At 45.3% G+C, this 24,127-nt stretch overlaps 1 protein-coding gene and 1 long non-coding RNA gene across 12 annotated transcripts in view; both read right to left on the bottom strand.

Moving 5' to 3' along the window:
- The window catches only part of NRXN2 (neurexin 2), a 693,278-nt gene extending 677,094 nt beyond the window's left edge, over positions 1-16,184 (bottom strand). For 5 of the 10 annotated variants that reach the window (XM_066582612.1, XM_066582625.1, XM_066582613.1 and 2 more), the window contains exon 1: positions 15,323-16,178. In XM_066582612.1, the coding sequence (XP_066438709.1) occupies positions 15,323-16,064 (742 nt within the window). In that variant the 5' untranslated portion in view covers positions 16,065-16,178. Of the gene's footprint in view, positions 1-15,322 lie in introns of all 10 variants that reach the window. The other 5 variants (XM_066582619.1, XM_066582620.1, XM_066582626.1 and 2 more) reach the window with 3 other exon arrangements.
- Positions 16,185-16,315: 131 nt separating this feature from the next.
- Positions 16,316-24,127, bottom strand: part of LOC136581933 (uncharacterized) — a 280,168-nt gene continuing 272,356 nt past the window's right edge. For both annotated transcript variants that reach the window (XR_010787107.1, XR_010787106.1), the window contains exon 3: positions 16,316-16,667. This is a non-coding gene — a long non-coding RNA (uncharacterized lncRNA). The remainder of the gene's footprint in view (positions 16,668-24,127) is intronic.

Genomic DNA, 24,127 nt, shown 5'->3' with positions numbered 1-24,127 from the left:
ACTACAATATTAGTTTACACTTCAACAACGAATATTTAGTAAACATATGAATAATATGGGTTCACCCAACAATAGCGGCTTCCTGCACATAGTCCCTCCGAGCGGAGGTGTAATTATAGGAGATGCAGTTGCACCCGGGCCCACAAACCTTGTGGGGCCAATAACGCTTCTCTTCTCTATATAGGGAGTCCAGTACTTTGAATAAAGCATTACAGTTGTGGCGCTGTTGCAGATTTTGCATTGAGGCCCAGAAGCTTCACGTTACGTAGCTGCATCTGAGGGATAGTCTTGGAGCAAAGAATGAGTAATTGCTAACAATTTCCAAAAAGTCTCTGAACCGTAAACAGGGAGGCCTTAGTCGCTTTACTAAGCAGCATATGCTGACTTATGCATTGTGGTTAGCAGGCCTACGCAGCCCTCCGTTGTCTCTCTGCGTGTGTGCTCATTCGGCTATAATTGAGACCAAAACTCACTTACGTATCTCCAACACAATCTATATTGTAACATAGATGCAGAGCCTTACAATGCTTGCAGTAGAAACTTGATCCAAAAGACTGTAGTCCATGTTTTCTGTACCAGTTGTAGCAGCGGTACCCCTTTCCACCTGCAGTCTCTAGTGACCAATAGACCCAGTAGATCAGTAGTATGGCTTCCTGAATGCAGTGTCACAGACAGCAACCACAAGTACATTTCGTCTCTGGGCTGCCCCTTCTCTGATACGGCTATTTCACTTCAGACCTTAAAACTGCTGCAGCCCACAACTGAGCGCTACAGTCCCCTGCAGCCTCAACTCTGCAGCACAGACATCCCCGGTGTTCCCTCTGAAGCCTGCTCAATCTCCTCTCTGCCTAGGAATTACAGGATTTTAGGGGAAGAGCAGACACACCCAGATTATTAAAACCCTTAGTACCCAAATGTCACATTATGCTGAAGTATCAAATAACATCATAGCTACACTCTCTTGCACTATATCCAGTGATCCCATTAAAATGAATGGAGTCGTAGCAAGCTCTATTAACTTCCAAATCTCCCAGGAGGGCACAAAACCTCAGTTCAGGTGATAAGTGCACGTCCTAGTAAGACCCCCACCAATCAGCTAGTTATCCCCTTGTTCTATCATATGGATAGGGAATAACTTTACCTTACCAGAATACCCTTTTAACTGTAGCACAGTAGTAATTAGAGTGGGTCATTATTTAACGAAATACTCTTAATATTTAGCTAAATCGTTATATTATTTCTTCTCTGAAAACAAGACATAGAATGGCCTGCAGGGGTGATGTTGGTGAGACATCCTCTTTAATTGACACATTAGACATCTCTAGCAGGGATGTCAAACTCATTTTTACCGAGGGCCACATCGGGCTTTTGGTGACCTTCAAAGGGCCGATTGTAAGACAGTACAGTAAGGGCCTGTTCACACCAACGTATTTGCGTACATAATATGCAGTGAATAGAAGCCATTGATTTCAATGAGATCATTCACATGATATATATTTTCACACAGCATGACCCATTTTGTTGCGTACTACGCACCACTATAGGCCATTGAAGTGAATGGGCCGCGCAAATACATGGTGAATGCTCAGGAAACCTGTGTTTTCCCTGCATATTTGCGCACCATCTCAGTGGGCCCATCTGCGTTCTTTTTTGCATGCCTAAATATGCAGGCATAAGCGATTTTTGATTGCGCAAATATGCAGCGTATTTGTGCGACCGAAATATGATTACGCCCATGTGAACGAGCCCTAATAATGACCCCTATAGTGGTCGCAGTAGTAATAGTGACTCTCATAGTGGCCCCAGTAAAAATATTGACCCCCACAGTCGCCCTCATTAGTAATAGCGAGCTCCACAGTGGCCCCAGTAGTAACAGGGTATCCCACAGTGGCTACAGTAGTAATAGCGACCCCCACAGTGGCCCCAGTAGTAATAGTAACCCCCACAGTAATATATACCCCCTCACTAGTAATAACCCCTCAGCAACATCATCCCCAGCAGCAATATTAACCCCCCCCCCAGCAGCAGTAATATTAACCCTCCCCAGCAGCAGTAATATTAACCCTCCCAGCAGCAGTAATATTAACCCTGCAAGCAGCAGTAATATTACCCCCCCCCCCCAGCAGCAGTAATATTAACCGCCCCCCCAGCAGCAGTAATATTACCCAACATCCCCCCAGCAGCAGTAATATTAATTAACCCCCCCAGCAGCAGTAATATTAATTAACCCCCCCAGAAGCAGTAATATTAATTAACCCCCCCCAGCAGCAGTAATATTACCCCCCCCAGCAGCAGTAATATTAACCCCCCCCCAGCAGCAGTAATATTAACCCCTTCCAGCACCAATATTAACCCCCCCGCAGCAGTAATATTAATTAACCCCTCCAGCAGGAGTAATATTAACCCCCCCCCAGCAGCAGTAATATTAACCCCCCCCAGCAGCAGTAATATTAACCCCTTCCAGCACCAATATTAACCCCCCCGCAGCAGTAATATTAACCCTCCCCAAACCCTTATACTTACCTGCTCCCTGCAGTCAGCGCCGCTCCCCCTCTGCTCGCGCTTGGCCTGGGTGCACACTGACGTCAGTGTGTGCGCCCGGCACGCTTCCTCCCTGAGTCCTCTCCTGTGGAACTGAAGAGCAGGGGACTCAGGGAGGAGGATCCTGGCTGCACACTGACGTCAGTGTGCGCCGGGAACAGCGGTAATAGCGCGATTACCAGCGGGGAGCTGTGGCACCCCAGCTGGTAATCGCTGCAGTGGTGAGCGGCGTTGGCACGCCGCGGGCCACATAACACGAGGCAGCGGGCCGGATTCGGCCCGCGGGCCTTGTGTTTGACACATGTGATCTAGAGTGTACAGGGCAATGTTAAAGCCTAAAAATGTTCTGTCTATTTACCTCAAATCTATCTATCTATCTATCTATCTATCTATCTATCTATCTCCTATCTATCTATCTATCTATCTATCTATCTCATATCTATTTATCTAGCTATGATCTTGCAATGAATATATTGTAGCAGTGCAGTTGCTGAAGGACTACATAACTGCTGAACTAGCATAGTTATACCACTAAAATGTCAGATGATGACATTACAACCAGGAAAGTCAGTTCAATAGAGGAGCGGATATCTCCTTGTACTGGGTTGGTTTTAAAACTCGAAAATAGGACCTGCTTGTTGGAATTGGTGAAGAAAAGCACAGGCTCTCTCTCCATCCATGCAGCCATACATGAGTTTGGGTGGTGGTAATGAAGCTCGTTATGCTTTGCCTGGAAGAGCTCATTAAGAGAAGGATGAGCCTCTCAGGAAATGCTGCCAGTGTTGGAAAAGTAGAAGCCATGTAAGTCTCTAGGAGTCATGCAGATGTAGAGGAACATGTGTGAAGTTTGAGGTGGTAATACACTGTGAACACCTGAGAGTTAGGAACTGTGCTGTGGTTTAGTTATTGGCAGGACAACAGGGTTTCATTTATGTACTTGCACTGTTGGCACGAACTGTATTGTAATGAAGTACTTGCTACAACAATAGTGGAAAAAGCTGGCAAGAGATCAGTCTTAAATGAGAATCCTGTGTGTCGGAGTGAATTCCTATGAGTACATGGGACCAAGAACCGTAGGCCCACACTTCATAATAGAAGTCTGACAGATTGTTCTGTGTTATACATAATACCTTACAGTGAATTATTTCTTAGTAGCAAACGGAGGTTACATTTTTTTTTTTATTGTACAGAGTTCTAAGTCACCTGCGTATACAAGGAGTTGAAGGGGTTTTCTGAGACTAAAATATTGATAGCCTATTCTCAGGATAGGTCATCAATAAACAGATTGGTGGGAGTTGACCATTCAGGACCTCCACCGATCAGCTGACTGAATGCCAAAGTCACTTCTCAAGCATGTTCATTAGTCACATGGTCTGAGAGAAGCTTAGTCCTATTCAAGTGAATGGGATTGAGCTGCAATACTAAGCACAGTTGCTATACAATATACTGCACTGTGGCTGGTATGGACTGAAGTGGCTGTGATTTTCAACCAAGAGATGCTGTTACTTCAATCAGATGATCAGCGAGAGTCCATAGCAGCAGACACCTATGGATCCAATACTGATAACCTATCCTGAGCAGAGATCCTCTGTATCTTAGTGTCAGAAAACCCCTTCAAATTATATAATAACATCTGTCTGCTGCTCTTAGGATGGCTTCACATGAGTGTGTTTTTGTGTGTACATAGGTGCGCACCCATGTACGTGCAAAAACTCGCGTGAATGCAGGCCCGTGCATTGTTTTCAATGAAGCCTTGGTTGCTGCCGTCGGCTCCATTGAAAACAATGGTCTGCCGGCACCCCTGCATTCTTCTTCAGGGAAGAGCTTTACATATAAGCCCTTCCCTGAAAACGAAACATTTTAGTGTAAAAAATATATATATACTTACCTCTCCATCGCTGCCGTGACCCCTGCAGGGATCAAGAACACATCTGCCACATGCGGCAGATGTTTCCTTTGTCCCCGCTAGTTAAAAGAATTCCCTGCTGCTACATCTGCCACATCTGTGACAGATGCACCAGAGGAATTCTTCAATTCTCTACCGCAGCTGTCACACATGACAGCTGCGGTAGAGGATTCTGCTACCGGCAATTGATTTCAGGGAACGGCTTTAAATATAAGCCCTTCCCTGAAAATCAAGTAAAAGTGGTTTTAAAAAAAAAAGAGATACTCTCCTTGCTTCAGCTGCCCTGGCTCAGCCGCGTCTTCTCCTGCTGTCCCCTGCACTGTGGTGCTGATCTATCAGCAGGCAGGGATTTAAAATCCCCGCCTGCAGAAAGAGCTGAATGTGATTGGCTGAGGTGCTCAGCCAATCACAGGCAGCTCTCCCCGAATGAATGACGGAAGTATTTGGAAGTATTAGATTTGGAAGTATTAGAAAAACATATTTTATTCACAATAGAACAAAGTACAAATATCAGTCAGAAGGTGAAAGAGACTTTTTTTCATTACATTTAGAAATTCATGGCAGCAACGCATCTCACAAAAGATGGGACAGGGCCATGTCTACCATCATGTAGCATCCCCTCTTCTATTTATAACATTGTGTAAACATCTGGGAAGTGAGGAGAACAATTGCTGGATTTGGGGAAGAGGAATGTTGTCCCATTGTTATGTAGGATTCCAGCTGCACAACAGTCCCAAAAAGAATTTCAAATTTTGATTAATCTGACCGCAGAACAGCTTTCCAGCATTTCTGGATTGCATTGATATATGGCTTCTTTTGGCATGATACAGCTTTAGGCCTTAGTCAGACGGGCGTTTTTTTGCGTGATTTGCGCATGCGCATGCGTCCGGCGATTTTTTAAGACCATTGCTTTGCAATGGTATCGGACACATGAGCGCTTTTTATGCGCTCGTCCGATAAATTATAGAACAGAAATCGCAGATCGCACCTATCTGCGATCTGCGATTCCTGTTCTCTTCTCTATATGCGCTCAATGGGGCCGGCGGCAGCAGCGCCGACCCCATTGAGAACATATAGAAGACAAATCATTCTTCTCTGCCACAGCTGTTACAGCTGTGGCAGAGAAGAACGATGTTTGCCCATTGAATTCAATGGAGCGGGCAATACAGCCGTCTGCCGGGACAAGGTAAGTATATATATATTTTTTATTTTAACACTTTTCTGGATAAATTGCAGGGAAGGGCTTATATATTTAAGCCCTTCCCGACAATTCATCCCACACTCGCCCGCAGCGCATTGCTTTCAATAGAGCCGCTGTATTGCCGGCTCCATTGAATGCAATGCGCTGGACAGCTCCGGCCCGTTTCTAATGAAACGCGGCTAGGAGCAGATTTTCGGGCGATTTTCGGGCACCGGTCATGCGATTTGCGGATGCGCATCCGTCATGCGATCCGCAAATAACGCGCAAAAACGCCCGTCTGACTAAGGCCTTAACTAGCATGTGCGGATTGCAAGGCACACTGTGATCACAGACAATGATTTCTGGAAGTATTCCTGAGCCCAAGTAGTGATTTGCTTTGCAGATTCATACCTGTTTTTAATGCAGTGCTGTCTGAAAGCCCATAGAACTCGAGCATCCAATATTAATCGTCAGCCTTGTCCCTTGCGTACATGAATTTCTCTTTCTCTCTTTTGATGAGATTATGTACTGTAGATGGTGGGATATTCAAAATCTTTATAATTTTACGTTAAGGGACATTTTTCTGGAATTGTTCTACTATTTTTAGATGCAGTTTTTCACAGATTGGTTAACCTCTGACCATCTTTGCTTCTGAGAGACCCTGCCTCTTTAACATGCTCTTTTTATACACCGTTATGTGACTTAATAGAAAATTGACCATCCAGATGTTTTTCATTAGTACCACCTACTTTTCCAGCTTTTTGTTAACCTTATCCCAACTTTTGTAAGATGTGTTGTTGCCATCAATTTCTAAATTAATTAATTTTTTTTAATGAAATAGCAAAAATGTCTTATTTTCAAGTTCTGCTATGTGTTCTAGGTTCTATTGTGAAAAAATATGGTTTCCAAATCATTACCTTCTTTTTTTCTTTACATTTTACACAGCGTCCCAACTGGGAATTAGGGTATTACGTTATTGGTACTTTGTAATCTTAATAGCATTCTGCCATCTCAATGTTTAAAGCTTTACTCCTACTGATCAAACACTTGCTTTGGTCTAAAACCTTGTTCTGCATTCAGGATTTGGATGTTCAAGTCTTTCTTCAATGGCAGTCTTCAAATTATTTGTTAACCATCGCTGTCTGTGTCCTGCCCAACTTTTTTAGGAATTGGGGCTGTATAAAACATATGCACAAAATTCCCAAGCTCCCCCTAGTGGCAACTGCATGGAGCTATAATGTTATTATTTAATGTCTTGCAGGGATGATTCTGAAAGTTCTTCAGAATTAACTAATGACCATGTGATGTCATGTGACAGAAGCTTGATAACTACTTCTCTCGTTTTCCACAGTCTCTCATATAATGTATCTGTATAATGTAGTTATTTGAGATATATAGATACAATATAATGTATTTCTATGGGATGTACAGACTTCATAAAGATATTTGGAAGCTGTATTAGATTCAGGGTGGAATAAGTACAGGAAAAGTCTGGACTGGGTATGTTCATATGAGCATTTCCATGCTGGAAATGTCCTACATCGATCTGCCACACAATTCTCAACAGAAATCGGAGGCTGAGCCCCTGATTCCTGCCACGGCTTTGCAACTACACATGCCATCGATATGTATGCAGATTAACTCCATGTGACGGGAATAATTCATGTGAGATATCTTGAAGCAGATTAAACATCAAGATGTGCCATGTCACTTCTTTGTTTTCTGCAACATAAATTCTAATATGTTCATGGAAAGACTACCTACCAAATGCATGGGATGCGGATTTTACACTGAATCCATGCAGATCCTAAGTCAAATATATGCCCAAATCTGGTGACTGCTTATAAATAATATCTGTGTGAACGCAGCCTAAGGGCCCCTGCACATAAGCATATACTCACGCTTCAGTGCTATGAGCGAGGTTGATTTGTGAGCATATCAGCACATTGCAATGTACTTTTTATGCATTCGGACTATGTTCATTTGTGCACAGCAGACGAACACGCCCTGACTATTTAGTCTAATGAGGTCCAGATGTGCTTTTTTTCATGGAATTGTGCAGCATATTATTGCACATTTGTTTGTGCATTAAGCAATGCATTTGCACTAGAGATGAGCGAACGTACTCGTCCGAGCTTGATATTCGTGCGAATATTAGGGTGTTCGGGATGCTCGTTACTCGTAACGAGCACCACGCGGTGTTCCGGTTACTTTCAGTTTCCTCTCTGAGACGTTTGCGCGCTTTTCTGGCCAATTGAAAGACAGGGAAGGCATTACAACTTCCCCCTGTGACGTTCAAGCCCTATACCACCCCCCTGCTGTGAGTGGCTGGGGAGATCTGATGTCACCCGAGTATAAAAATCGGCCCCTCCCGCGGCTCGCCACACATGCCTTGTGACTTAGCTGAGGGAAAGTGCTGCTGCTGGTGCTGCTGTAGGGAGAGCGTTAGGAGTCAGTGTAGGCTTCAAGAACCCCAACGGCCCTTCTCAGGGCCACATCTACTAGTGTGCAGTACTGTGTTAGCACAGTAATTTTTTTTTTTTTGTCCAAAATTGGATCTGCAGAGCATTGCGCCCAGCAATAGGGACAGAAGTGGGGGTTAGGCAGGGAGAGTGTTAGGAGTTAGTGTAGGCTTCAAGAACCCCAACGGTCCTTTCTAGGGCCACTTCTATCCGTGTGCAGTACTGTCCAGGCTGCTGTTAGCAGTGTTGCATTTTTTTTTTTTTTCTCAAAACCGGCTGTGCAGAGCATTGCACCCGGCATTAATACTACAGGGATAGAATTGTGTAGGCAGGGCCAGAAGACATTTATTATTCATTGAATACACGCAGTGGGGTCTTCCCTTTGCTAAAAAGGAAAAGAAATTATATTTGGCCTGCCTGTGTCAGTCCTAAGGTCTGCGTGTACGTGTGTGCTGCGTGTACAACGTACAAAAATCAGACGCAACCAGCTACACTTTACTGCAGCCTAGCGCCATTGTCTTTCCTGACTGGCAAATACCTGCTCTGCTAGAGTTAATAACTCTGCTACACTATAGTTGTGTGACACTTTTTGAGGGCCACACCACAGATATTAAACTTCTTGTTCATTGAATATACGCAGTGGGTGCTTCCCTTTGCAAAAAAGGAAAAGAAATTATATTTGGCCTGCCTGTGTCAGTCCTAAGGTCTCCGTGTACGTGTGTGCTGCGTGGACAACGTACAAAAATCAGACGCAACCAGCTACGGTTTACTGCAGGCTTGCGCCATTGTCTTTCCTGACTGGCAAATACCTGCTCTGCTAGAGTTAATAACTCTGCTACACTATAGTTGTGTGACACTTTTTGAGGGCCACACCACAGATATTAAACTTCTTGTTCATTGAATATACGCAGTGGGGTCTTCCCTAAGCTAAAAAGGAAAAAAATTATATTTGGCCTGCCTGTGTCAGTCCTAAGGTCTCCGTGTACGTGTGTGCTGCGTGGACAACGTACAAAAATCAGACGCAACCAGCTACGGTTGAGTGCAGCCTTGCGCCAATTTCTTTCCTGCCTGGGAAATCAAATCACTGGTAATACAGCATGCTGAGGGGTAGGGGTAGGCCTAGAGGATGTGGACGCGGCCGAGGACGCGGAGGGCCAAGTGAGGGTGTGGGCACAGGCCGAGCCAGTGCGGTGGCCAGGGGTAGAGGCAGGGCCAGACCGAATAATCCACCAACTGTTTCCCAAAGCGCCCCCTCGCGCCATGCCACCCTGCACAGGTCAAGGTGCTCTACGGTGTGGCAGTTTTTCACAGAGACGCCTGACGACCGACGAACAGTGGTGTGCAACCTTTGTCGCGCCAAGATCAGCTGGCGAGGCACCACCAACAGCATGCGCAGGCATATGATGGCCAAGCACCCCACAAGGTGGGACGATGCCCGTTCAACGCCTCCGGTTTGCACCACTGCCTCTCCCCCTGTGCCCCAACCTGCCACTGAGATCCAACCCCCCTCTGAGGACACAGGCACTACCGTCTCCTGGCCTGCACCCACACCATCACCTCCGCTGTCCTCGGCCCCATCCAGCAATGGCTCTCAGCGCAGCGTCCAGACGTCGCTAGTGCCACAGTTTGAGCGCAAGCGCAAGTACGACGCCACGCACCCGCACGCTCAAGCGTTAAACGTGCACATTGCAAAATTGATCAGCCTACAGATGCTGCCGTATAGGCTTGTGGAAACGGAGGCTTTCAAAAGCATGATGGTGGCGGCTGCCCCACGCTACTCGGTTCCCAGTCGCCACTACTTTTCCCGATGTGCCGTCCCAGGCCTGCACGACCACGTCTCCCACAACATTGTACGCGCCCTCACCAACGCGGTTACTGCCAAGGTCCACTTAACAACGGACACGTGGACAAGCACAGGCGGGCAGGGCCACTATATCTCCCTGACGGCACATTGGGTGAATTTAGTGGAGGCTGGGACAGAGTCAGAGCCTGGGACCGCTCACGTCCTACCCACCCCCAGAATTGCGGGCCACAGCTCGGTGGTGGTATCTGCGGCGGTGTATGCTTCCTCCACTAAAGCACCTTCCTCCTCCTCCTCCTCCAACGCAACCTCTGTCTCGCAATCAAGATGTGTCAGCAGTACGTCGCCAGCAGTCGGTGTCACGCGGCGTGGCAGCACAGCGGTGGGCAAGCGTCAGCAGGCCGTGCTGAAACTACTCAGCTTAGGAGAGAAGAGGCACACGGCCCACGAACTGCTGCAGGGTCTGACAGAGCAGACCGACCACTGGCTTGCGCCGCTGAGCCTCCAACCGGGCATGGTCGTGTGTGACAACGGCCGTAAGCTGGTGGCGGCTCTGCAGCTCGGCAGCCTCACGCACGTGCCATGCCTGGCCCATGTGTTTAATTTGGTGGTTCAGCGCTTTCTGAAAAGCTACCCCCACTTGTCATACCTGCTCGGAAAGGTGCGCCAGCTCTGCGCACATTTCCGCAAATCCCACACGCACGCTGCCACCCTGTGGACACTGCAACATAGGTTTAATCTGCCAGTGCACCGACTGCTGTGCGACGTGCCCACACGGTGGAACTCTACGCTCCACATGTTGGCCAGACTCTATGAGCAGCGTAGAGCTATAGTGGAATACCAACTTCAACTTGCGTGGGGCAGTGGGAGTCAGCCTCCTCAATTATTTACAGAAGAGTGGCCCTGGTTGGCAGCCATCTGTCAGGTCCTTGGAACATTTGAGGAGTCTACCCAGGTGGTGAGCGGCGATGCTGCAATCATTAGCGTCACCATTCCTCTGCTATGCATCTTGAGAAGTTCCCTGCAAAGCATAAAGGCAGACGCTTTGCGCTCGGAAACAGAGCCGGGGGAAGACAGTATGTCGCTGGATAGTCAGAGCACCCGCCTGTCTATATCTCAGCGCGTTGAGGAGGAGGAGCATGAGGAGGATGAGGAGGAGGGGGAAGAGACAGCTTGGCCCACTGCTGAGGGTACAGATGCTGCTGGGCTGTCATCCTTTCAGCGTGTATGGCCTGAGGAGGAGGAGAAGGAGGAGGAGGATCCTGAAAGTGATCTTCCTAGTGAGGACAGCCATGTGTTGCGTACAGGTACTCTGGCACACATGGCGGACTTCATGTTAGGATGCCTTTCTCGTGACCCTCGCGTTACACGCATTCTGGCCACTACAGATTACTGCGTGTACACATTGCTCGACCCACGGTATAAGGAGAACTTTTCCACTCTGATTCCCGAAGAGGAAAGGGGTTCGAGAGTGATGCTATACCACAGGGCGCTGGTGGACAAACTGATGGTAAACTTCCCATCCGACAGCGCTAGTGGCAGAAGGCGCAGTTCCGAGGGCCAGGTAGCAGGGGAGGCGCAGAGATCAGGCAGCATGTACAGCGCAGGCAGGGGAACATTCTCCAAGGCCTTTGCCAGCATTATGGCTCCCCAGCAAGACTGTGTCACCGCTCCCCAGTCAAGGCTGAGTCGGCGGGAGCACTGTAAAAGGATGGTGAGGGAGTACGTAGCCGATCGCACGACCGTCCTCCGTGACGCCTCTGCCCCCTACAACTACTGGGTCTCGAAGCTGGACACGTGGCCTGAACTCGCGCTGTATGCCCTGGAGGTGCTTGCTTGTCCTGCGGCTAGCGTCTTGTCAGAGAGTGTGTTTAGTGTGGCTGGGGGAATCATCACGGATAAGCGTACCCACCTGTCAACCGACAGTGCCGACAGGCTTACACTCATCAAGATGAACAAAGCCTGGATTTCCCCAGACTTCTCTTCTCCACCAGCGGACAGCAGCGATACGTAAGCAATACGTAGGCTGCACCCGCGGATGGAAGCTACGTTCTCTCTCACCATCCATAAAGGGGACATTTCTGCTTCATCAATCTGTGTCTAATATTCCTCCTCCTCCTCCTCCTGCTCCTCCTCCTGAAACCTCACGTAATCACGCTGAACGGGCAATTTTTCTTAGGGCCACAAGGCTCACTCATATAATTTTTCTAAACAATTTTAATATGTTTCAATGCTCTTAAAAGCGTTGAAACTTTAACTTGAACCAATTTTTCGTTAAACTGGGCTGCCTCCAGGCCTAGTTACCACTTAAGCCACATTAACCAAAGCGATTAATGGGTTTCACCTGCCCTCTTGGTTGGCCATGGCCAATTTTTTGGATGTACATTAGTACTGTTGATACAGCAATTTTTGTGGGCCCTCGCCTACAGTGTAATCAAATGAATTTTTAGCCCACCTGCATTACAGCTGATGTTACATCCGCTGTGTTGGGCAATGCAATGGGATATTTTTATGTACCGCCGGTGTGTTCCAGGGAGCCACCCATGCTGTAGGTGCACACGGAGTTTAACCTACATCTGTCCACTTGTAAAGAACACCAGTCTGACTGGGGCATGCAGTGTGGGCCGAAGCCCACCTGTATTAAGCACGACATTACTACCTCAGCTGTGTTGGGCAATGCAATGGGATATTTCTATGTACCGCCGGTGGCTTCCTGGCACCCACCCATGCTGTGGGTCCACAGGGAATTATAAATGCATCTGTTTCCACTTGTAAAGAACCCCAGTCAGACTGGGGCATGCAGTGTGGGCCGAAGCCAACCTGCATTAAGCACGACATTACTACCTCAGCTGTGTTGGGCAATGCAATGGGATATTTTTGTGTATCGCCGGTGGGTTCCAGGGAGCCACCCATGCTGTAGGTGCACACGGAGTTTAACCTACATGTGTCCACTTGTAAAGAACCCCAGTCTGACTGGGGCATGCAGTGTGGGCCGAAGCCCACCTGCATTAAGCACGACATTACTACCTCAGCTGTGTTGGGCAATGCAATGGGATATTTTTGTGTATCGCCGGTGGGTTCCAGGGAGCCACCCATGCTGTCGGTCGACAGGGACTTCACAATAGGGAGTTGTACCTGCCTGTGTCTATGAATTAAAAAGCCCGGTCTGACTGGGGCATGCAGAGACACCTTGACAGAATGAATAGTGTGTGGCACATAGGTTCCCCATTGCTATGCCCACGTGTGCAGCTCCTGATGGCGGTGGCACAGGATTCTATTTCTCATTGCTTCTGTACAGCATTGTGGGCTATCGCCCCGCCCCTTTTAAAGAGGGTCGCTGCCTAGCCGTGCCAACCCTCTGCAGTGTGTGCCTGCGGTTCCTCCTCATGGCAGACGCACTTCTAAATAGACATGAGTGTGGCGTGGCATGAGGGCAGCTGAAGGCTGCGCAGGGACACTTTGGTGTGCGCTGTGGGGGGGAGGGGGGGCGGTTGGGCAGCATGTAAGCCAGGAGAAGTGGCAGTGGAGTGTCATGCAGGCAGTGATTGTGCTTTGTTGGAGGTAGTGTGGTGCTTAGCTAAGGTATGCATTGCTAATGAGGGCTTTTCAGAAGTAAAAGTTTTTGGGAGGGGGGGGGGCCCACTCTTGCCGCTATTGTGGCTTAATAGTGGGACCTGTGAACTTGAGATGCCGCCCAACATGTAGCCCCTCGCCTGCCCTGTCCATTGCTGTGTCGTTCCCATCACTTTCTTGAATTGCCCAGATTTTCACACAAGGAAACCTTAGCGAGCATCGGCGAAATACAAAAATGCTCGGGTCGCCCATTGACTTCAATGGGGTTCGTTATTCGAAACAAACCCTCGAGCATCGCGAAAAGTTCGTTCCGAGTAACGAGCACCCGAGCATTTTGGTGCTCGCTCATCTCTAATTTGCACAACTCCCATACATTTCTATGGGGACTTTTGCTATTACAAAATAGAGCATGTTCCATAGTTTACAGGGTTTAAAGGGGTTGGAGGAGATCATACAAAGGGGTTGTTTTTTTCCCCAAAACAGCATCATTCTTGCCTATTGGTTGTGTCAGATATTGAAATTCAGGTACATTCACTTGAATGGGGCTGAGCAGCAATACTAGACTAAGATCATAGACATGCCTATATCTAGTGCTAAGAGGCAAAAGGACATCTGCTCCAGTAAAATGTAGGGGACAATAGCCTTGGTAGTAAGCCAGCGATAGCACTCTTATGCTAAAGGTCGCTGCAGTGATTTCCACAAGGCATAATCACAAGAATCCCAAATTTTCACCAGTGCTCCCTAGATGTAATGTAACAGTAATCCCATGGTAAACAATGATTGTTTTATCATTATATTTATTTTTCTAAAATTTAACCTTTTCACCAATGGTAGTATGTTCGAATAGCCTTAAAAGGCCACAGTTTATTGCAAAGCTGGCCATAGACATAAACATTTGGGTCAAATCTCACAGGTGTCCAACATTTTCCTCTCAATTTATTGAGTTCAATCTGAAGTGATTGCATAAAATATAAAACAATACAATACACATTTTCCATAAGCGAAATAAATTTAGATTCTATGGTAATACATAGTAGAAATGAGCAGCACATGGCTGGCTTTACATGGGGTGGAATTGGCGCAAAATTTCCATGCGGACCCTCCAAACGGAAATTCCACTGCATTTTTGAAACTGAGACTAAGTGGTAAAGTGGACGAGATTTGCAAAACTTTTGTCCGCTGCGGACAAGCTGCACAGAAGCTGACATGCATCACGGAATTCAAATCCATGACATGTCAATTTTTGCACCATTTTCGTTGCGAACTTTCTTGTCTTTATAGGGAGAAATTTACGTAGTAGAATAAAGGCTGAAAAGCCACTTCAAAACCTGTGCCAAATGGCACGGGTTTTGAAGCAGCCTTTCCCCTACAAAAATCTCACTGAATTTCCTGTGGTCCCACTGCGAACATTCTACAAGACTTCCATCCTGTATGAACCCAGCCTAAAAGGGAATGTCATCAGAAGAATATTTTTTACCAAGTTTTTATGTTAAACATATATTTTTTTCTTTTTAGCATTTTTTTTTATTTTCCATGTCGCTATGTATATAAACACCACAGGCGGCTGCAGCCAATCACAGTGTTCAGCAATTGAGCTCTTAACTCTGTAATTGGCTGCAGTAGCCAGTGACATTCCGTACACAGGCTGCTGCAGCTTGTAAACAGAATGCTATAGGGAAGACCAAAGGTTGCACTGGCAGAGGTGAGCATCGCCTTTTTTTATTATTTTTACACATGGAGATGTTGTTTAAATTGAAAAAGATCTCAGACAAGCCTTCAATAAAGTAGGCTTGGTGACAAAATATCCAATAAAAATCAACTAAAAAATTAAAAACAGCTAACTAGAGTACAAAACTCACCTTCAGAGCAATTTTCTCCATGGTATCCAGTGTCCCGACAGTCACATCGTATATCCCCCTCCACATCATCTCTGCATCTTCCTCCATTGAGACAGGGGTTTGTTCCTTTGCATGATTGGACCCTCTCCCGATCTTCCCCCCTCTCTTCCTCTTCTTCTGCTCCTCCCACCCCTTGGCTTGCCAGTAGCTGAGCTGGCCTCCCCCCCAACCTTAGACCTTCTAAATCACCAAGAAAAGGTGGCTCATATTTAGCACCACCTAAAGTCAGAGCTGATAAACGTAGATCAGATGGGAGCCCACCAACAAAAAGGTCACTGCGAAGAATCATTTCTCTACGCTTTGAACGCACTTCAGCTGCTCCTCTTTCCCCATCTACAGCTAACCAGCCTTCCCGGCCATTACCTCCAATTACTATACCATGCCAGAGCCCATCAGATACCACCCGAGGTAAACGTACAACTGCAGGCTCGGAACAAGAGATAGAGAACCTTAAACGTGGCCTTCCTCCATCAAGAGCTAACTCAAGGAAATCACAGTCACCTTCATCATCTTGATAAAGGAGGAGGCCACGGCTGGCATTTGTTCGAAGCCGGAAGGTGAGATCGTCTCCCCACCCTCCATTACCGCTTGCTAATGTAGGACGAGAGTAACGGACCCATTGGCCAGGGGCCCCATAAAATTGGAGGGAAAAGGAACAGAGGGGAAGGGAAAGGAGGGAAGACAGGCAAAGAAAGGACCACATGGAGAGTGAAATAAGAGGAATTAAAAGTGAGAATATAGAAGTGGTGGAAAATAGGGCATGGGCATGAGTACAAAGGTTATTGGAAAAACAAAGCCATAGTGTTTCTAAGGAAGACAATAAATGTTTTAAAAATAATGCAAAATGAGAATAAAATGTAAAACTGGAAGATATAATAAAAGTATAAGTAGAGCTACAAAACCCAGATATGAAAAAGAAGAATATATGAAAACACAAAAGGTATTAAACCAGTAAGGAGCAAAAAAGGGGAATTTAAAAATTGTAGACAGGGAAAAAGGAGACAAGGGAAAGGTTTTAAGGGAAGGATGGAAGGGGAAAGAAAAAAGGAGGAAATTATCTTTACATTCCTGTCCTCACTGTGGTTCTATGGAAGAGATTGGTACAGTTTGATAGTCCTAATGACAGAAAGACCCCTTCAGCTCTTACATGAGTTCTATATTATTGTTATGTCTTTTTACAACTTAACTAACAAACCAAATGTCCCCCTTTTTCCTTCTCTTTCTGATAGTCTCTAGATATGAAATGTCTCATTGAGATAGGAGCACTGTTCGGATGATGTCTCAGGCACGGTGGTGTTCTTGACTGCTGCAAAAAAAAGAGAAGAAATTGTCATTAGTAAAAATATATGCAACGTGTTACAAAAATATCATCTTTTTTTTTTTTTACAAAAGATGCCATGATTTTAGTGATATCTATGAATGATAAAGGGAATCAGTATACAGTATGTAATGGCATATCTGCGTGCTGAGTGCCATGGAAAGCAACCACAAAACCCTCTGCCTTGGTCAGAGTACTTCAATGCAAATTTAGAACAGAGAACTGAATCTTTGCCCCAATTTCAAATTCTAAAATTAGCAATAGCACAGTATGTTATTACATTCACTAAACATTTATAATTAAAGCAGAGCAAATATATTTTATCTCCAATGGTTTCATTGTACGGTGGTTAATGTTAGACTCTCAATATATGTATGTCCACTATTGGTAATGTTTTGTTAACTCTTTTGCATTTGCAAAGTATTATAGTTGGGGTAGTTTTGATCTGTTGCAGAAATGTGATCCTGTTTTTCTGTTATTCACTCATTTGCTTCCGCTGGGAATAACCCCTCCTATGACACAAAAAAATCCCACATTAATTCCCATCCATCCTTCTCACCCCCCTCCGTGATCTCTCTTTAAGTAACTGACAGAAAAGTAATTTGTATACAGACTCCAATCTTCATCTCCTTAAATGCGAAAGAGCTAATTATTTCAAAAAGAACAGCATGCCGAATATTATGGAAGAAGGAGGGAAGAGAGAGGTTTGGGGGTGGCAGAAGGGAGAGAACTGTAAAGATGATGAAATGAGAACTGTAGGCAATGATGTTAAAAGACGAAAACAGGAAAGCTGAATGACAAGTGCTGTTATGGATCCTTCATCATTTTTTTCTTATGAAATACATGCTGCAGTAATTCTGTCTTTCTAACTGTTTACCTATCTAACTAGGGTGTAACTATAAGGAGTGCAGAGATTGCATCTATACCGCTGTCTAAGAGTACCTCAAAGGTCTCTCTGCTCTATACAGGAAGACTAGTACTATAAGGCCTCTTTCACACAACCGTGTGCATTTTTGCGCTCGACCGCATAAATGAAGAACAGCCACAATTGAGTCCCAATCTTTATTAGCATTTTCTTGTCCATTCACACCGGCAGCAGCAGCGTATCAGTGAAAAAATATGCTGCAGCGCGGAAATCTCTCTGTCGGCAAAAATCCTCGGAATGACTTTAATTTGCTAAATACAGCCAGCAGTTCCCGTCCAGTCGCTACTCGGACGCCTTTGCACTGTGCCAGTCACTGCACTGGCTGCCCATCAAACATAGAATTCAATTTAAAGTCACTACCTTCATCCATAAAGCTCTCCATAGCACCACGCTGCTCTACACTGCCTCCTTCATCTCAATCCACCACCCAGCCCGGGCCCTTCGCTCCGCTAACGAAATCAGTTTAGGTGATCCTTTAATTCAAACCTCTCATTCCCACCTCCTAGAATTATCCAGGGCAGCACCAATCCCCGACACACACAACTTCAGGCGTGCTCTAAAAACGCATCTCTTCAGGGAGGCATACCATATCTCCTAAACCAAACCCCTCTGTACTCCGCCTGATAACATGCTCCCTGTCCTACTGACTACGGTTCCTGCCAGCCGTAATCAACCGCCTCCTGCAGTCATACTGATTCAGCCACTATACGGCTTAAGTCTGTCCATTGTTTGTGTATAGCATCCCTCACTCTCCACCTTACCATACCGTGCACATCTCCAGCCCCTTTACCTTCTGTATCACCCCACTATTTGTAGTATGTAAGCTCGTTGAAGCAGGACCCTCACCCCAATTGTTTCCATCAACTGATTACTTCATGTAACCGTGGTTTGTGTGTCTTTGTTTTCTGTATCTATTCTCCTCTTGTTTTGTAAGCACTGCGTAATATGTTGGCGCTATATAAAGATTATTATTATCAAGCCTATAGGAGCCTTCAGCGTATCTCGGTAACAGACAGGGCAAGACCTATCTTTTCACGCGCCGTATAAAATCAGTCGCCGTTTTTGGTCGCAGATGTCCTATTATTCTCGATGTGGTTTTTTTGTGTGGCCCAATATCAATTGTTTGAATGAATACATTGGAATCCAATGCTTCAGATGGCCGTGATTTTTTAGCTACAAATATACAATTGTGTGCATAAGGCCTACATAACATGATATTTTTGCGAACGCTGTTAGAGATTTTGAATTGGGACCTCTGTTGTATTTTATCTACTGTTCAATTGCCATATGAATTGCAACATTCAAGGCAAAAATAAAATAAAAAGAAAAAAGTCAGGACCCCAAAAATCCTGCATTTTTTAAAAAGCCAGCTGAAAACAGCAGCACTTAACTTCATACTGTTTCCTTTGTTCCATTGCATTAATAACAAAGAACACAAAACACTGCAGCTAAACATAAGCAAATAAGAAAAGCAGTAAATACTCCTGTGAAAGAAACACAGCGTAAAATAGAAAGATGGAAATAGTAGATATCTGGCATGAAATACATAATAAAGGTTCAAGAAAAGAAAGAAAGGGGATATGTCAGCATTATCTACAGCTATGTCTACTTACACATAATATGTAGTAAGGAATGGCATGCTGAGTCATCTGAGAAACTCAGAAATCAGAATAACTATATATAATTATCATCGAATATTGAATCATAAATATCAGCATAAAAATACCATGGCGTATGGTAAAATGGGAAGATTTTCTGTTTCAAGTAGACACTTTCAAATAGCACAATTCTTTTTAAGCCTATGTAAGTTAAAACATTATAAGCATCTATGGCCACAATTAGAACCGCAATTAAATGAACCTCACTGGTGGACAATATTCTCTTTGCACTTTAATTTCCCCCCCCATAGATTATTACTCATAATTGACCATTAATTTATGTAGATATATTGTGATATTCAGCAACTCTCTACAGATGATAAATTCAAGCACCAACTAATGCACACGGCCAATATAAAGTCACTTACCTTAAGCATGCTTTTAAGGGCTCAGTCAGACAAGCATTTTTTTATTAGAACCAATGCTTTCCAATCAAAGCATCCACATGTACATTTTTTCGAACCGCTTGATAATCGCACCTGCAAAGGATAGGACATGCGAGTGCAAATACACCCATTCATGCGATTTTTCTACACGCCATGTGCGTTTTTTAGAGATGAGCGAGCATACTCGTCCGAGCTTGATGCTCGTTCGAGTATTAGGGTGCTCGAGATGCTCGTTACTCGAGACGAGCACCATGCGGTACTCGTCTCGATTAAGCGAGCACTGACCATTGAATTCAATGGAGCCGGCAATACAGCCGACTCTATTGAAAGCAATGGGCTGCCTCCCTGCGCTGAGCCAATCAGAGGCAGCCCTCACTCACCCATTCATGAATTCCTGAATGGGTGTGAGTGAGGGATGCCTCTGATTGGTCAGGCTGTGACCAATCAGAGGCATCTCATTCAGCAGGCGGGGATTTTAAATCCCCGGCTGCTGAATACTACTCACAGCTGTTCAGAGCAGTTCAGGAGAACTGCAGCCTGCCGCGCTGAACTCCGTCTGCCGGGACCAGGTAAGTATATATATATTTTTTATTTTTACACATTTCTGGATGAATTGCAGGGAAGGGCTTATATATTTAACCCCTTCCCGACAATTCATCCCGCGATCGCCGGCAGCCCATTGCTTTCAATGGAGTCGGCTGTATTGCCGGCTCCATTGAATTCAATGAGCTAACATCGTTCTGCCGGGACCAGGTAAGTATATATATATTTTTTATTTTTACACATTTCTGGATGAATTGTAGGGAAGGGCTTATATATTTAAGCCCTTCCCGACAATTCATCCCGCGTACGCCGGCAACCCATTGCTTTCAATAGAGCCGGCTGTATTGCCGGCTCCATTGAATTCAATGGGCTAACATCGTTCTTCTCTACCACAGCTGTTACAGCTGTGGCAGAGGAGAATGATCTTTACCTGACAGTGGGGGGGGGGGGGGGTCTCACTCTTGCCGCTATTGTGGCTTAATAGTGGGACCTGGGAACTTGAGATGCAGCCCAAAATGTAGCTCCTCGCCTGCCCTATTCGTTTCTGTGTCGTTTCCATCACTTTCTTGTGTTTTGCAGATTTTCACAAATGAAAACCTTAGCGAGCATCGGCGATATACAAAAATGCTCGAGTCACCCATTGACTTCAATGGGGTTCGTTACTCGAAACGAACTCTCGAGCATCACTGAAAGTTCGACTCGAGTAACGAGCACCCGAGCATTTTGGTGCTCGCTCATCTCTAGCGTTTTTGTTTTTTTTTAGCGCGGGTATTTATGCACTAAAAAATTGCTGAGCGAGGGCTAAAAAAGGAAGATGTTGTGTAGAATCATGTTGTCTATGGCCACTCGTATTAGTCTAAGGCTACTCTCACACCGGCTGCTTTTTACCGTAGTGTCCTGAGCTGATTGTGGTACAATACTCACTCGCAGACCTGCGCTCGAACGCAGCATTTCTAAGTACGGTTTTCGAGCGCTGTTTGCTCTATTTTCATTCGTTTTAACACTTTTTAACGCATTTTATCACCTATCACTATGGTGGGGTGCATTAAAAAGCGCTGTCAAATGCTGTTCAAAAACGTCACTCAAAATCGCTGCAAAAGTGCCCATTCAGATGGATGTATTTTTGGTCCATGTGCTGTCCATGTATTCCATGGATAGCACATGGACACATTATAATCTATGAAGCTACACACATGAGCGATTTGTTACATAGTCAACACCAAAAAGTCCCTGCATATCCTGTTCTCGTTTGTTGTCATGGATGAGAACAGAATGTGTTATATGCACTGTCTGAACAGATGAGAAATCATACGGATGGGTGTCCATGTGCTGCCTGATGCATGTTGCACCTAAGTGTCATGTCTGTCCAGAACTGCCTTCTAAACAAGGGTAGACAATAGGGAGCAGAGAACCAAGGAAGATTGGAAGGGAACTAGAGGTAGCTAGATGCAGGACTAGACATCAAATGAGAGAAACTAAATACTATACTAGACTGAACACACAGAACTCCCCCTGACTGGGACCGCCACGAAGCAGAGCAGCTGCCATGAAAAGGGAGACCGCCACTACTTGTCAAAAGTAGAGAGAAATCAGGGCAACACAACTCAACACAGAAATCAATACTAACACTCAGCAAAAAACACAGGGAAGGTAAATAAAAATAGATGTAGAACAAGGACTAGAATGACAATTCCACTCATGCTACCAACACAAGGCAGTACAAAGAATAAAGTCACTACAAACCAGACATGACTAATATACAGAAATTATAACAGGCGGCCTCTGCAAGGAGGAGTCAGTTTAAATAGTATAAGTGTAAGGGCTCAGACACACAACCTCCTGTACTCCAGTCAGTAGCTCTCCAGCTTGCTGAACAAGTTCTCCTGCATACCTCAGCCTTGTTCCCTGATCCCAGTTCTCTAGCTTCTGCCTCATCATCCTGACCCCGCTTCTGTCTTTGATTGCAGTTCATATATAAGCCTGGCTCTGCCACTCCGTCAGCGCGAGATTATTCTGCTCCACAGCATTTTATTCAGCTTCTATTTGACTGCTATTGCTACAAGGCTTCTCAATACTGACTCCTGGCTTTTCCTTCTGACTATGTTACCCGCCTTACCCATTGTACTGCAACCAAGACTTCCCAATATCGACACCTGGCTTTTCCTCCTGACTACATTACCTGCCTCATCCATTATACTGCAACCGAGACTCCCTGCTACCAACTCCTGGCTTCCATCTGACTACTCTCTACTGCATTGCACGGCTACTACTCCTGTGGCTCCTCTCCAGCACCGATAAGACATTACAATAAGGGTGTTACTGACTGGCTGACTGGGCTGTCAGTCCTCCCATCCAACCCATCAGCTAAAACACTCCAAAAAAGATACTGACTGGCTGGCTAGGTTATTAGTTATCTCAGCTAGCTCATTAGCTAAACAGAAGTTTAACCCCTGAAGTCCAGGAGTGAAGACAACTTATGTGTCAGCAGATGTGCCACGTGATTCGGGGCAGAAATCGTAATGTCATCCCGGACCCAATCACAAGACACAGAACAAACCAGCTCTGTGGCATGACACTATGTTTCTCAGGCGTATCACCAATTTGAAAGAAGCCTTGTTAGGATGGTAATTTCACCACTACATTTGCTATTAAACAACCCTATCTGAATTGGTAAAGCATTTTTTCAGGGTTTATATCAATTTGTAATAATCAGATTTGGGAATACAAAACGCCTAGAACCAAAAGCAGGAATTTGTTTAGACAGATCTCTGAGGCAGGGCTGGTGATACCTGAGCTGGAGAAATACTTTATTGCTGCCCAAATGTTGTATATTTTAAAGGGTAAAGAATATGATTACACTATGTGATTACAAAATGAGGATATGCATTCTGCACTTTAAGTTGCTTATGAGGGCATTGATTCTTTTTCACCTTTTCCCACTTGTAAATTGGCATTTACACTCATATAGAAAGAGAAAATCTTTGTTGAATTTTATAAAATGCATCATAGCAGGTTCTAGGCCTCGAGAGGAATCATTAAAATCCACCATTAATTTTACAGGGATGGGGGTCTTAAATACTTTCAGAATCTTCAGACTGACTTCAGATTAAGGGACCAGGATTATTTTTATTACATTCAACTTGTGCATGCAGTGAAGTCAAGTGAATTCAAGGAATTTAGCGCTGTATCACATCCTTTTTGTTGGGGGAATTTTGGTACAAGATGAAAATCTAATGACAAAGACTTATTACATTATTGTTAATAAGGATGATAATGAATCTACTCCTTAATGTAACATTAAAAGGAATTTGGATATTGGGGAATTATCTTATGTACAGTTAATCTCAATTATTAAATCCACTGGATACTATTAGAGATGAGCGAGCACCAAAATGCTCGGGTGCTCGTTACTCGGGACGAAATTATCGCGATGCTCGAGGATTCGTTTCGAGTAACAAAACCCATTGAAGTCAATGGGCGACTCGAGCATTTTTGTATATCGCCGATGCTCGCTAAGGTTTCCATTTGTGAAAATCGGGGCAATTCAAGAAAGTGATGGGAACGACACAGCAACGGAGAGGGCAGGCGAGGGGCTACATGTTGGGCTGCATCTCAAGTTCACAGGTCCCACTATTAAGCCACAATAGCGGCAAGAGTGGCCCCCCCCCCCAACAACGTTTACTTCTGAAAAGCCCTCATTAGCAATGCATACCTTAGCTAAGCACCCCACTACCTCCAACAAAGCACAATCACTGCCTGCATGACACTCTGCTGCCACTTCTCCTGGGTTACATGCTGCCCAACCCCCCCCCCCCCTGCACGACCCAGTGTCCACAGCGCACACCAAATTGTCCCTGCGCAGCCTTCAGCTGCCCTCATGCCACGCCACACTCATGTCTATTTATAAGTGCGTCTGCCATGAGGAGGAACCGCAGG

The sequence above is a fragment of the Eleutherodactylus coqui genome, chromosome 11 (assembly GCF_035609145.1).
Source record: "Eleutherodactylus coqui strain aEleCoq1 chromosome 11, aEleCoq1.hap1, whole genome shotgun sequence".
NCBI lineage: Eukaryota > Metazoa > Chordata > Amphibia > Anura > Eleutherodactylidae > Eleutherodactylus > Eleutherodactylus coqui.
This window is presented reverse-complemented; position numbering and strand designations above follow the sequence as displayed.